This window comes from Mauremys reevesii, linkage group 11, assembly GCF_016161935.1.
Source record: "Mauremys reevesii isolate NIE-2019 linkage group 11, ASM1616193v1, whole genome shotgun sequence".
Lineage (NCBI taxonomy): Eukaryota > Metazoa > Chordata > Testudines > Geoemydidae > Mauremys > Mauremys reevesii.
The window spans coordinates 1,168,196-1,183,726 of NC_052633.1; the positions used below are offsets into that span (position 1 = coordinate 1,168,196).

Sequence of the window (15,531 nt, forward strand, 5' to 3'; positions counted from 1 at the left end):
CTTTCTTTTAAAATAAATGTTAGATTTAGTTAATAAGAATTAGCTATAAGCATGTATTGGGGTTAGATCTGAAATATTCAGTGCCCTAGTGCGTAATGGGTCCGATCTCTTGGGGTTGGTAGAACTTTATATATGGTAAATAGGTTTTAAGTAACCCTCACTATATAGACTTGCTTGTCTGGGTGGGGGCCAAAGGCTGGATTGTTTAAAGGGAATGGTATTTTGGCTTCTTGGTAACCAGTAAAGTATTGGAAAAGCTGTTTTGTTACTGCTTTGGTGAATCTAATTATGAGAATATACCACCATTTCTGGGAATTGTCTGCCCTATTCTTTGCAGTTTGTCCTGATTGAGCATTCTTATAGCCCCTCCAGCGACCCAGGTCACATAATACAGAGCAGGGGACTGGAGTAGACCGCTGGAAGTCCCTTCCAGGCCTATGATGTATGCCACAGCAAGCGAACTCTGCTCACCATTATTATTCCAGCCTTGCCTTGCTAGGGGCAGCAGTAATCACTGGTTAAGGTTGCATATGAAGGATTCCATTCTAACCCTGGGAAAGCATCCCCTGGGGGCTGATCCTTTGCAGTGCTGGGCTTTGCCCCCAGGGGGACTGTTTTAATATTAACAAGCCCTAGGGTGACCAGACAGCAAGTGTGAAAATTCAAGACAGGCGTTAGGGGGTAATAGGAGACTATATAAGAAAAAGACCCAAAAATCGGGACTGTCCCAATAAAATCAGGACATCTGGTCACCCTAACAAGCTGGGGACAGGGGGCTGGAGCCTGCCGGGGGGTGGGAAGATGGGACGTGGCCCGAAGCACCTCTGGGTGTGCGCCCGCAGGCGGGGGAGCGCTGCCCACGCAGGGCTGCCAGGGTGAGGCGAACAGGCCCCCACCCCCAGAGCCGCAAGCGGCAGGGCAGCGGCCGTGGGCCCAGGCCCCGGACTCTTGCTGCGGCTATTGTGCTACTTTATGCTGCCTCCTCCCATCCCGTCCCCAACCCGCACAACAGCCCCAGGGCGCTTAACAAATGTAGCGAAACCCGCCTCAAGCGCCCAGGCCTCGCGAGCGCGCCCAGGGGCCTGGCCAGGCCGCGTGGCCAAGGGCGGCCCGCGGCTCTGACTGAACCACCCGGGGAAGGACGGAGCGACCCGCCCTGTGCGAGGTTACCGGGCCCGTAGCGGGCAAAGGGGCCGCTCAGCGCCGCGACCCGCCCGGCCCCGGCCCCGAGCCCGCCCCTCAGAGCGAGCGAGCGGGGCGCCGCATCCCGGCCCGCCCGTTTGCCTCCCACTGCCCGGAGATGGCGGCTCGGGGCCCGGGCCGCCTCCGGCTCCGGCTGGGCCTGGCCGCCGCGCTCTGCCCCCCGCGGGCCGCCCAGCCGCCCCCCGGCGCCTTCCAGGCCGGGCACGGCGCCGCCTCGCTCCCCGCCGCCGCCGCCGCGGGCCGCCGCCGGTGAGGAGCGTGTGAGGGGCTGCCGGGCCGGGCGCCATGGCCGGGGACCCGGGGGCCTGGCGCGGAGCCCCGCCGCCGGTGAGGAGCGTGTGAGGCGCCCGGGGGCCTGGCCGCGCCGCGCCGCGCCGCCTGTGCAGGCGGGACCCAGGCCGGGCCCCGAGCCGCCCCTGCGCGGGTCCCGCCCGGCGAGCTTGGGCGCCTCAGCAGAGCAGGCCGCGCACGTAGGATGTGGGGGCCCGTTGTCCTGCGGCGCGGCGGTGCGAGCCCGGCAGTGCCGGGGGGGCGGGTGCGACAGCCTGGGAGAAAAGAGCCACTTTCTATGGCGAGAGCAAGGCCGGCTGGAGCGAAGGGGAAACGCGCTAGGAGCAGAGATCCAGCCCCTGGCTGGGGAGAGCCGACTTCTGCAACCTCCCTTTCCGCCCATCCTGTCCTCCCGCACGCCTGGGGCGTAGGGCAGCCGATCCGGCTCCCAGGCTCTCCGCTGCACAGAGCCTTGAGGCAAATGCCCCCGTGAATATTTTCCTTAATATTTGGGCACTTGCCTTGGTCAGGACACAGCTTGGTGCTGTGCAGCTCTGGTTCAGGTTTGTTCATGACCTTAGATTCCTTGCCCCCTTACTGAAGTGAGCTGATGAAATGTTGACTTTGTTTCTATCTGAGGCCGTGTATTGCAGCCTCCTACAGATACTGCCCAAACTACCCTTTCTTTTGCCCTGGAGGTAAGGAGTCATCAGAGAGAAATGGGGAGCCTAGTAAAGTGATTCCAAATTAACAACAGATAAGTTCTCTGTGTAAATGCTTGAAGCCTCCCAAAAGTGATTCTAGGTTCTCACTCTCTCTAGGTATCTTTTGTATGATGTAAATCCTCCTGAAGGGTTCAATCTACGCAGAGATGTCTATATTCGTGTTGCCTCTCTTATGAAGACCTTGCTGAAAAGTGAAGCTTGGGTATTGGTCCTGCCTCCTTGGGGACGTCTTTATCACTGGCAGAGTCCTGACATTCATCAAGTCCGAATCCCTTGGTCTGAGTTCTTTGATCTTCCAAGCCTCAATAAAAATATCCCTGTTATTGAGTATGAGCAGTTTCTTGCAGGTAAAGTACATTTATTCTACTACCTGTGAGGGGTTAATAAATCTTTGAGGGGTTTCCGTCACAAATTTTTCTGTTTATGAATGCATTAGAACAAGGTGTGTACAGTATTACTTTTTATTACTTTTCTATCAGTTTAGTATCCTCAAGCTAATCACCATGAAACTAATCTGAGAAATGAGAAGCAAATTTGAATTAAACAGAAGCACCTCCGTTATATAGAGTATAGGGCCAAGGAAGGCCAGAGGGAAGAAAACTGACAATCTTGTTATCACCTCATTCAGAAGTGGTGACTTTCAACAGGCACAGTATGTTCAGAACCTGATTTTCCTCTCTTTCTAAAGTGTAACTACAGAGAAGCTAGTATGACCAAAACAGGTCATTGTGTGTTTGAGTCTGTTCTAATTTACACTGGGGACCAGAACAATGGCTGGGTAGGTGATTCAGGATGAAGGGAGCACAAAGGGGTTCTGTGTGCTCCTGCCCAAGCTATTTGTAAAACATGAAAATATCTTGTGCTTTCATTCACTTTGAATGAAATTGACTCCATCTGCCTAAATCCCAGGTAATCCTGTTATGTGTGGAGGGGTTTGTGTAATTCATGCTCTTCCCAACTCAGGTTCAGGGTATGGCTACACTTGCAGCTGTACAGCGCTGGGAGTTAAACCTGTCTTTGTACTGCTGAGTAGGGAAAGTGCTGCAGTCTGTCCACACTGACAGCTACCAGCGCACTGTCGTGGCCACATTGGCAGCATTTGCAGCGGCATTGGGAGCGGTGCATTATGAGCAGCTATCCCAGCGTTCAAGTGGTTGCAACATGCTTTTCAAAAGGGGGAGTGGGGTGGAGTGTGACAGGGAGTGTGGAGGAGAGAGAGAGTGGATTTTTGGAGCCGACACTCTGTCAGCAGCTGCAAGTTCCGACCCCCTCCCGCACCCCTCTCTCGCTCACTGAAAGCACCAGATAAGCAGCCTCCCCGAAACGGACCCCTCCCTCCCTCCCTCTCGCACGCTGTGCTGCTTCTGTCCTCAAGCCCCCTTTCTTCAAGCAAACACTAGCTGTGGGCCTTCCAAAGGGAGCTCGTTCACAGCAAACAGTAGCTGTGTTTGTTTTTTTGATAAGCAGCTTCAGGAGCCCGGAGTTCACAACAAAACAAACAGAGGCATCACAACAAAACAAAGAGAGTTATCTTTACTTAAAAGCATTATGGGAAGCTTCCAGAGGTCAGTTACAGCGTAGTAAGATGATTCCCTGTTTACACTGGCACCCCAGCGCTGCAGCACCAGCGCTATTCTCTGTATTCCTCTTGTCGAGGTGGAGTACATGCAGCGCTGTAGCCAGGGAGATACAGCGCTGTATGTGCCTTGCCAGTGTGGACGGGAGTGAGTTACAGCGCTGTAAAGCCACCACCAGCGCTGTAACTCTCAATTGTAGCCAAGGCCTCAGTGTGTTATGCTGCTGTACAAGCCCTCCATTCCTCAAGGGGGGAATTTCACCTTTGAAGGTGAAGGGTCTTGGTCTTTCCAAGTGGCATAGTAGAGTTTTATTTGTTTTGTTTCTATCATCATTGTTATTAAGGATGGCTTTCTAAGATATACTGGAATTTCATTTCAGTCCAGTAGGTGTGCTTTGGTTGACACTGTGATGGGAAGTGTTAAAGCTTGAGAGTTTGTGCCAGAGTGAAAAGAACGAGGAGTACTTCTGGCACCTTAGAGACTAACAGATTTATTTGGGTATAAGCTTTCATGAGCTAAAACCCACTTCATCAGATGCATGGAGTGGAAAATACAGTAGGAAGTTATACACACACACACAGAACATGAAAAGATGGTGGTTGCCATACCAGCTCTAATGAGACAAATCAATTAAGGTGGGCTATTATCAGCAGAGAAAAAAAAACTTTTGTAGTGATAATCAGGATGGCCCATTTCAAACAGTTGACAAGATGTGAGTAACAGTAGGGGGAAGAAATTAGCATGGGGAAATAGTTTTTAGTTTGTGTAAAAACTCATCCACTCCCAGTCTTTACTCAAGCCTAATTTAATGGTGTCCAGTTTGCAAATTAATTCCAGTTCTGCAGTTTCTCGTTGGAGTCTGTTTTTGAAGTTTTTTTGTTGAAGAATTGCAACTTTTAGATCTGTAATTGAGTGTCTAGGGAGCTTGAAGTGTTCTCTGACTGGTTTTTGAATGTTATAATTCTTGACATCTGATTTGTGTCCATTTATTCTTTTGCGTAGAGACTGTCCGGTTTGGCCAATGTACATGGCAGAGAGGCATTGCTGGCACATGATGGCATATATCACATTGGTAGATGTGCAGGTGAATGAGCCCCTGATGGTGTAGCTGATGTGATTAGTCTTATGATGGTGTCCCTTGAATAGATACGTGGACAGAGTTAGCAATGGGCTTTGTTGCAAGGATAGGTTCCTGGGTTAGTGTTTTTGTTGTGTGGTGCGTGGTTGCTAGTGACTATTTGCTTCAGGTTGGGGGGGCAGCCTATAAGCAAGGACCGGCCTAAGGTGACCATATGTCCCGATTTTATAGGGACAGTCCCGATTTTTGGGTCTTTTTCTTATATAGGCTCCTATTACCCCCCCCCCCCCCATTCCAATTTTTCACATTTGCTGTCTGGTCACCCTAGACTGGCCTATCTCCCAAGGTCTGTGAGAGTGAGGGATCGTCCTTCGGGATAGGTTGTAGATCCTTGATGACACGCTGGAGAGGTTTAAGTTGGGGGCTAGGTGATGGCTAGTGGCGTTCTATTACTTTCTTTGTTGGGCCTGTCCTGTAGTAGGTGACTTCTGGGTACTCTTCTGTCTCTGTCAATCTGTTTCTTCACTTCAGCAGGTGGGTATTGTAGTTTTAAGAACGCTTGATAGAGATCTTGTAGGTGTTTGTCTCTGTCTGAGGGATTGGAGCAAATGCGATTGTATCTTGGAGCTTGGCTGTAGACAATGGATTGTATGATGTGGTCTGGATGAAAGCTGGAGGCATGTAGGTAAGTATAGCGGTCAGTAAGTTTACAGTATAGGGTGGTGTTTATGTGACCATCACTTATTAGCACTGTAGTGTCCAGGAAGTGGATCTCTTGTGTGGACTGGTCGAGGCTGAGGTTGATGGTGGGATGGAAATTGTTGAAATCATGGTGAAATTCCTCAAGGGCTTCTTTTCCATGGGTCCTGATGATGATGATGATGTCATCAATGTAGCGCAAGTAGAGGAGGGGCATTAGGGGACAAGAGCTGAGGAAGCGTTGTTCTAAGTCAGCCATAAAGATGTTGGCATACTGTGGGGCCATGCGGGTACCCATAGCAGTGCCGCTGACTGGAAGGTATACATTGTCCCCAAATGTGAAATAGTTGTGAGTGAGAACAAAGATCAGCCACCAGGTGAGGTGACTGTTGTAGGGTCAAAGTGAACTCGATAGATGTAGTTAGAGGTGATGACAATGAGGCTAAAGTGTAATAACTTTATGCTATAATGAAGTTAATTGGACTCTTCCTTCATATAGGCATTACTTGAATAAAACCTCTCAGGTGGCTTTCTCCACTGTGGCATACAGTATACAATAGCTCCTCAGTCCCACCACATAAATTGCCTTTGAATTTTTGTGCTATTTTCTAGACACTAGTGTTATTTTAATGTGATTTCAGTAAAAGTCACAGTGTTCATTGGTTTTAATTTTTGTGTTTTACTTTCGTTACTTGTGATTTTTATTTTTATTTTTTGGTCACTTCTTTGGAAATGTCTTTCCCTACTGTCGCTATCTTTATGCAGTTGAGAAGAAAAAGGTATGCTCTTTCTTGCTCAAAACAAGTCCGCTCCATCAGTGTCATGACACTCATAGGCTTTGGGTCTTGTTTTGTGCTCACTCTGCTGCCTTTTTAGTAAAGCTAAATAAGGTACAGCAATAAATCATTGCAAGTAGATATGAAAATGTCCTGTTAGATCTAGTTGATGCCTTTGCAAGGGCAGAGGACAGTTGTGTGTCCCTTTCTGGATTCTAAATGTCTATATAATTAACAAACCTACCACAAGTGCTGATGAATTGCCTTTTGCCTGAGTTCAGTCTTACTAACAATCTACCCTCCACGAAGTTATGACAATTTCAAGGAAGGTCAAACTTCAGGCCTTGGCAAAATTGAATGTCTTATAAAAATATTTGACTTAATTACTGTGAGTACGTGAAGCGACGTTAATGAACATATATAATTCCAGGTATGAAATACGATCCTCATCCTCAGCGCACAAGCCTAAATAGTTTTAAATATTTTTTTAAAATGCTGCAGTAAAAGCAATTACAGACTGACTTTATCACATTGGTTTGAAAAAACAAGACCACTCTTTAACTGTAAAAGCCCAGAAGACATCTGAAAGATTAAACTTTCATTGTTTTACACTCCTAATTAAAACATACCAAATTTCCCTGATCTTTGTAGTCCAACGTAATAGCCCTTAGGACTTTAAAGACGTGAAAATGGCAGGGCTGGCAATTTTCTTATATTTAAAGAGTGATCAGGACTCAGACTCCAGATTCTGGCATGAGACGACAAGGGCTTGCGGGGAGTGGGTGTAGAAGGAGAGAGAAAAATATTAAATGTAAATGAAAGGGATGGAAGAGGCCAACTCTGAAAATGTTCATATTTTATAATAAAGCTGTAGGGAAAAATAAGCGTGTTTACTTGGTAGCAGCTGTACTTACTCCTAGTACAGTGCTAGAGCCCATCCAGTGCCTGTGGAAGCTAAAGGAGAGATTCTTATGGACTTCAGGGAGAGTTGGACAAGGCCCCTTCTGAGAAAACTCCCTGAGCTGGCCTTTGGGAGCATCCCTGTTGCAAACAGCATGGCCAGCCGGCGCTCAGTTCTCACAAGTGTGCTCTGCAGACCATCTCTCAGGTGAATGACATGCCAGTCTTCTTCTGAGAGTCCCATTGTGTTTGTTTTTAAAAAAAATTATGGATGCACAGAAGAGACTTTGGGGCCAGTAAATCCATTTTCCTCAGTGGAGTTACAACAAAGATGAATTTGGCCCTCCATAGTCAAGATTGTATGGAGACTGTTAGTGTAAGTTATATTTTCTACTCACACCCACACTCCTACATTTTGATGGGAAGGGGCAATTTGTGTGAAAGCTTGTGAGGCTAAAGTAGATTAGGAAGAAGACTTTTTACCTGAGAACTTGGAAACTGGAAGATAAAGTTTCCTTTATTAAGTGGTACCTAGTGCCATTGCCTGTGTATTAAATTCTACAACAGTATCTCAGAATTTTTCAGCCACTTTCTCTCAGCAGAGGAAATATTTAAGTTTCATGTATGACTATAGGTCTGTAACTGGGCTGGCGGCCCACATCTTGGGCATGTGTCTTTTATTTTAAGAAGAGTGAAAACAAGACAAGAAAAATACAAGGGGGGAGGGAGGGATAAAGAGGAGAGAGCTCTGTCCCTTCAAGTTTCAGTCATCCCCTTTCTTGGAGGAAGCCCTCATTGAAAGCCTCAAATTCTTAAGTCATTTTTTGTCAGGAGGCACAGCTGTTGTTTCCACCTTCCAACAACTTAAAAGGGTTACCATTGTCAGCTCCTTTCTCCAGGCCTGAAATCCTAGGCAGTCCCTACAGGCATGGCTTAGTACCCTCCACTGGTACCTTGTTACAAATTTGACACTACCCCAGCAATGTTCGCTCTAATTTTTTACATCCATTTGCGAATGAATTTTATGTGCACCAGTGTGGAGGTGATGTGTGGTGGGGGTGAGGCCAATGGGTTTGGAGTGTGGGAGGGGGCTCAGGGCTGGAGCAGAGGGGTGGGAGGATGAGGGCTCCAGTGGGGGGACTCTGGGGTGGGGCCAGGAATGAGGGGTTTGGGGTGCAGGAGGGGGCTCAGGGCTGAGGCAGAGGGTTGGGGTGCTGGGGATGAGGGCTCTGGGTGGGATCAGGGATGAGGGGTTCAGGGTGCGGGAGGGGGCTCAGGGCTGGAGCAGAGGGTTGGGCTGCAGAGGGGTGGGAGCTGTGGTGTGGGGCTGGGGATGAAGGGTGTGATGCATAGCCAGAAAGGGTTAAGCAGCTTTCAGGCCGATTGACCCAGGGTCAACCATTAGAGAGATGTGAGAATGGTATTTAGATGGTAATTAAGGCCATTGCTTGCTAGATACGCTAGAACTTTGAAATGTATAGCAAATCACCTGAGAATGATGGAAAACGGGCAATTGACTTATGTTAATCTGAGTGGGTAATTACTGGCGATGCTTAGGAAATGAATCTACTTCAAATGTCCTCATGATTGCCTATTGTTCGCCGAATGACTCCGAGCTGTCATGAGAAGGCCGGAAAACTGTATAAAAGAACATTGGGACCTGATCCTGTCATCTCAGATCTGCTTAAGCTTAATCAGGGGAAGTTTGAGTTGCAAGATTGAGATCCCAGTCCTAAACTGGAACACCCTGAATATGGACATTGGACTATAACCTATGGACTAAATTCTAAAAGAACTCTTTGCAACTACAAAGCTCACTATCTCTGCTATGAATCTGAATCTCAAGAACTGTACTCATGTCTGTATGTATACTAATCTAACGAATACTCTCTCTCTTTTCTTCTTTAATAAATTTTAGTTTAGTTAATAAGAATTGGCTGTACATGTGTATTTGGTTAAAATCTGGAATATTCATTAACCTGGGAGGTGATGTGTCCAATCCTTTGGGATTGGTAGAATTATTTTATATGATGAATAAGATTTTCAGTAATCCTCCTCATATTTGACTTGGGTGTGTGGGTGGAGGCCTGAGGCTGGGTTGCTTTAAGAAAACTGTGTTATTGGCTTCTGGGTAACCAGTGAGGTATTATAGAAGCTGTTTTGTGCTGGCTTGGTGAATGTAAGTAAACCTCTACCTCGATATATCGCTGTCCTCGGGAGCCAAAAAATCTTACCGCGTTGTAGGTGAAACCACGTTATAACGAACTTGATTTTGACCCACCGGAGCATGCAGACTTGCCCCCCTCGAGCTTTGCTTTACCGCATTATATCCAAATTCGTGTCATATCGGGTGGCATTAAATCGGGGTAGAGGTATATTGGAATATCCACCAGCTTTGGGGATTTCCTGCCCCATTCTTTGCAGTTCACCCTAATTGAGTGACCTGAGTTGGCTCCCCTGGGACGCTGGTCACAAGGGGCTTGGGGTGCAGGCTGCCCCGGGGCTGCGGCAGGGAGACAGGATCCCAGCCCTCTCTCACTGCAGCAGCCCTGCCTCCCCAGGGGAGTGGTGCCTGTCCCCGGCCGCGGCAGCTCCGGAGATGGTGCCGGAGCCGGAGGAGAGGTGCCTCTCCCTGCCTGCACGGCTGCCCAGCTTAGAGGGAGTTTAGCACCCCAGCCTTACATCTTGGAGGTTTTTTATTTTGTTTTGTTTTTTCTTTCTCTTGTTTTGATGACTTTTCTTTCGTTGTGTCTCCTTCACTCTGATGAAGGTGGTTTTTTTTGGGCATTTCACCTTCCTACAGAAGCCAAGTATTCTCTAGAGTTGATATTCTTCTTCTTAGCCAAGTAAAGCCCCATCATGTACAGTCTCTTCTGAAAAATAAATTCAAACATTCTTAAAAAGCAGTTTTAACAGGCAAATTAGTTCAAAGGAAATGCACTGAATGACAGAAAAAAAATTAATCAAGATAATGCGTAAAAGGAAAAGGGGACATACAAAGGTGATACAAGATTTATTTTTATTATTTGATAAAATGTTTGCTTTGCCCAGCATTCTGAATCTATGGTTGGGATATACCTCACACACAAAACCCAACATCTAGATGGAGGTGGGTAATGAATAATCCCAAGACTCCTTTGGTTTCTATAGATCACCTTACCATTTTTTTGGTAGGTTGACTATAACTGTATAGAATATGTTGGAAATTATGGCAGCTTCTTATCTAAAACAATGCTGCTACATACATAAATCAAGTACACTTCCATGCTGATAGTTACTTTTCTTTGCTTCCTATTCAGAGTCAGGTGGACCCTTTATAGACCAGGTATATGTCCTACAAAGCTATGCAGAAGGATGGAAAGAAGGAACTTGGGAAGAGAAAATAGATGAGAGGCCATGCATTGATCAGCTCATGTACTCAAAAGACAAACATGAATACTACAGGTAATACTTTACAGGATATTGGGCTCCTTCATTTTCCCATTTAGTTCAGTCAGTGAGACACTTGCCTTCCTTCCACATGCAGTCTGGTTGGTTGTTGAACTTGCTCATGAGGATCTGGGTGCTTGAGGCTGATTTTGCTACGTTTGTAGAGAGCACTGAAGCTGTTGTTTTGGTTAGAGGAAGGGATGGTAGGAGGCAGCGTAAAGTAGTACAATAGTGGTAGCAGGATGAAAATTTATATTTCCTACCAGTTTTGTAAGGACACCTAGGAAAATCAGTACAGCAGCAGTCTTATTGCTGCCATATTAGTTGATTGTGTTTTTTCTTTCCCCTGCTTTTCAGTGGGAAAACACTGTGAACAGGTGTGGCTGACCCTGGAAAAGGCACTTTAGAAATATAATTTTCTAGCACAGTTCTTGATTGAAAGAAATGCATTATTGCTCTTGACACCCTCTAGAAGAATCTCAAGGGGCAAGGGTCTGTGCTCAGTTGTTTAATTGTTTTGTTTTTTTCGTACAAGCATTTGCATTCTGCAAAACCAGACATTAATTCTGAGAACTAAAGATTATGGAAAACTTGAAAAATCACCGAGTGAGCTGCTCTTAAAGTTAAAAAGAAGGATTTCTCAAAACTAATCAAGGATTAATGCAGACTAACTTTGAAAACTGTTCCAAATAAAATCTTATAGGCAGTGAGATGAACATCTGAGTTTCTACACAATCACTATAAAATTTCATTTTCACTTTGAAATTAAGCTACTTGATTCTTTACTAATGGAAGAATAATGGCTTCACAGCAGCCTCTGGCTATCCAGCTATCAGAAATTGTCACAGGCGTATTCTGTCACTTATACTAGGAAAGAAGGCTGTTCATTTTCTTTGATATGTGGTCCTCACCATAGTTATCTAGGCCTTTGTTAACTCAGAACTGGTTTACTGTGTAGTGCTCAGGATGGACCATCATCATCTAACCATTTGTAAATCCTGATAGTTCAGAAACCATTACAAGCTCCTCTGTTCTCAAGGGGATCAACAATCCTATAGTAATTAAAAAACTAAAGGTTTATTAATAAATTATTAAGAGGTTAAAACGAATCCTATACATTACAATTGATTTCAGAGTTTGTAGACCAGGATAATAGCAGTGATGTTGAATCTGCTAGCTTGCAATAAGTCTCTCTGGATCATTGCAAATATTGGGGTCCTCAGTCCATTGTTCAAAGCTCTTCTTTTGTTGGAAATCATGGTCTAGAGATGTGGAGCAGGAAAGAGGCAAGAAGTTGATGTCAGTCTCCAGGTTATATCCCCCAGTCTATGTGTATGGAAAGTTACTGTCTCAAACATGGAGTCAGGGAACACACGTTCTACATGCCCTGCTGAGTCACTGGGCCTCCATTGTCCATATGCTCTCTGAGGCGTCCTCTGCAGCGGCCCATTGGAAGAATTGATTCTCCTTAAATGTCTCATTAACCAAGGCTGTAAATCTGTCTTGTGGCTGTTACCCAGGAACAGAACATGTTTGAAATGCAAACACAGAGCAATGATTCATAACTTCATATACAATGATAATACATGCATATAAACAGGATAACAATACTTAGCAGACTATAACATTTCCATTGAAACCTTAAAAATCATACTTTGTACAAGATCTATTGCAATTGTATAACAGTGGTAGCAACAGTGATATAAATGGTCACCTTTCTTTTTATACAGGGTCAGACAAGGGCCTTATAACTGAGTTCAGTGTAACCATGATAGTAATGCGGCTCTGATCTAGTATCTCACCTAGTATTGGGTCCCATTATATTTCTAGCACTTTTTATAAATTGATGCAAGCATTCTGAGAGGCCAGTCAGTTTTTAAAGGCTTGGAATATATTTTATATCAGTGGTATTTTAGTTTTGAACCATGCTAACTGGTCCCACAGGGTATTGTGTCTGCTGGCTATTTGGACTCCAAAAGAGAAGTTACCTTTGCTTATGAATAGGGCTGTCAAGCGATTAAAAATATTAATCGCAATAAAAAAAAATTAAGTTCGATTTAATCGCACTGTTAAACAATAATAGAATATCATTTATTTAAATATTTTTGGATGTTGTCTACATTTTCAAATATATTGATTTCAATTACAATACAGAATACAAAGTGTACAGTGCTCACTTTATATTTATTTATGATTACAAATATTTGCACTAAAAATAGTATTTTTCAGTTAATCTAATACAAGTACTGTAGTGCAATCTCTTTATCATGAAATTTGAATTTACAAATGAAGAATTATGTACATAAAATAACGACATTCAAAAACAAAACAATGTAAAACTTTAGAGCCTACATGTCCACTCAGTCCTACTTCAGCTAATCACTCAGACAAATAAGTTTGGTTACAATTTGCAGGAGATAATGCTGCCAGCTTCTTGTTTACAATGTCACCTGAAAGTGAGATCAGGCGTTTGCATGGCACTGTTGTAGCCAGTGTCACAAGATATTTACGTGCCAGATGCGCTGAAGATTCATATGTCCCTTCAGGCTTCAACCACCATTCCAGAGGACATGCGTCCATGCTGATGACTGATTCTGCTCAATAACGATCCAAAGCAGAGCAAACTGACTTTTTTTTATCATCTGAGTCAGATGCCACCTACAGGAGGTTGATTTTATTTTTTGGTGGTTCAGGTTCTGTAGTTTCCACATCTGAGTATTTCTCTTTTAAGACTTTTGAAAGCATGCTCCACACCTCATCTCTCTCAGATTTTGGACAGCACTTCAGATTCTTAAACCTTGAATTGAATGCTGTAGCTATTTTTAGAAATCTTATGTTGGTACCTTCTTTGCGTTTTGTCAAATCTGCTGTGAAAGTGTTCTTAAAATGAACATGTGCTGGGTCATCATCCGAGACTGCTGCAACATGAAATATATGGCAGAATGCGGGTAAAACAGAACAAGAGACGTGCAATTTTCTCCCAAGGAGTTGAGTCACAAATTTAATTAATGCATTTTTTTTCTCCATGAGCATCATCATCATGGAAGCATGTTCTCTGGAATGGAGGCTGAAGCATGAAGGGGCATACAAATGTTTAGCATCTCTGGCTCATAAATACCTTGCAGTGCTGGCTACAAAAGTGCCGTGCGAATGCCTGCTCTCTCTTTCAGGTGACGTAAATAAGAAGCAGGCAGCAGTATCTCCCGCAAATGTAAACAAACTTGTTTGTCTTAGCGATTGGCTGAACAAGAAGTAGGATTGAGTGGACTTCTAGGCTCTAAAGTTTTACATTGTTTTGTTTTTGAGTGTAGTTATGTAACAAAAAATTTACATTCGTAAATTGCACTTTCACTACAAAGAGATTGCACTACAGTACTTGTATGAGGTGAATTGAAAAATACTTTATCATTTTTACAGTGCAAATATTTATATTAAAAATATAAAGTGAGCACTGTACACTTTGTATTTTGTGTTGTAATAGAAATCAATATATTTGAAAATGTAGCAAAACATACAGAAATTTTATAAATTTCAATTGGTATTCTATTATTTAACAGTGAGATTAAGCACGATTAATTTTTTTGAGTTAATCGCATGAGTTAACTGCGATGCACTATCACTATTTGTCATATTTTCAATAGGACCTATTTATTCCTCTGGATTATATCAAGTACACCTCTACCCGGATATAACGCGACCTGATATAACACGAATTCTGATATAACGCAGTAAAGCAGTGCTCTGGGGGGCGGGGCTGCTCACTCCGGTGGATCAAAGCAAGTTGATATAACACAATTTCACCTATAACACGGTAAGATTTTTTGGCTTCTGAGGACAGCGTTGTATTGAGGTAGAGGTGTATATATTGTGACCTCTGTATATGACAAACAGTACTTTTGATTACAAACTCCAAGCAAGATGGGATCTCTATGTTTCTGTCAAATTCTGTAAAAAGTTCTAGCTGTGCAATTCCTGGATTGTTTTCCTGTCATATATTTCAGATATCATTGATTAAGGATCTGTTTTTATCATTAAAACTGATTTCTACTTATAACAAGTAAAGTCCTGGAGGGTTCTCATAGTCCTGAAGCATCACTATGACACCACTTGTCATCACCCTTGATGCTCCTGGATAAGTTAAGATTCAGGAGTTGAGAGAGAACACCTTATTCTCTCTGGGAGTCTAGTCACTAGGAAAGGTAGCTGTTTAGTTACAAATAAAGGGGCTTACAGATAAAAGGCTATCTAGGTTGTCAGGAGGAAAGCCTCTTCATTTTCCCCAGAAAACACAAGAAGTCTACTAGGACAGATCTGAAATCAAGCCCTTTACTGTACGCTCGTTTGCTTGTGTATACTCTGCCTGTTATGTGAGTAGCGGGTATCCAGCCCTGCGGCCTCGAGATGAGCATCTGAGTCTATTTTCTTTTGGTTCTGTGTGGTATATAATAATCTGCAAGTGTCTCTTTCAGTGACAGCAGAACTGCCTCTGGTGGTTTGTGTGTGTTGGGGGCGGGGCCTAGGACTGTGACCTGAACTGGGTGCTTCCCCAACTCCTTGTTACAAAACTAGATTGAAACCTGAAAAAAATAAATTATGGAAACTTCCGCCTGTTAGCTACCACTCTCTTACCTTGGTGGCTTTTAGAGATGCCGAGTCAGTAGTCATTGGGCAGAGCTCCACTCAGTACTGCCCGTCAGCCAACTTGCAAACAAAAGGCCTTGTGCTAGTCATAGAGCCATCCTCTGCCACTGCCATAGTCACAAAAGAACCGCTGCATATGATTATTGTTTAGAAATCAGTCTAGCGTGTGAACAGAGTAACATGATGGAATGCAACTGAGTTAAGTCCAAAGCAGAATGTGAAGAGTTACAAAG

General features: G+C 44.4%; 1 protein-coding gene across 5 annotated transcripts in view; it reads left to right on the forward strand.

Moving 5' to 3' along the window:
- The first annotated feature begins 422 nt into the window (after positions 1-422).
- POFUT2 (protein O-fucosyltransferase 2) overlaps positions 423-15,531 on the forward strand; it is a 41,022-nt gene continuing 25,913 nt past the window's right edge. The window contains exons 1-3 of one of the 5 annotated variants that reach the window (XM_039495449.1): positions 423-442; positions 2,295-2,545; positions 10,528-10,672. In XM_039495449.1, the coding sequence (XP_039351383.1) occupies positions 438-442; positions 2,295-2,545; positions 10,528-10,672 (401 nt within the window). In that variant the 5' untranslated portion in view covers positions 423-437. Of the gene's footprint in view, positions 443-1,061; positions 1,531-1,669; positions 2,172-2,294; positions 2,546-10,527; positions 10,673-15,531 lie in introns of those variants that run through there. The other 4 variants (XM_039495446.1, XM_039495450.1, XM_039495447.1 and 1 more) reach the window with 4 other exon arrangements.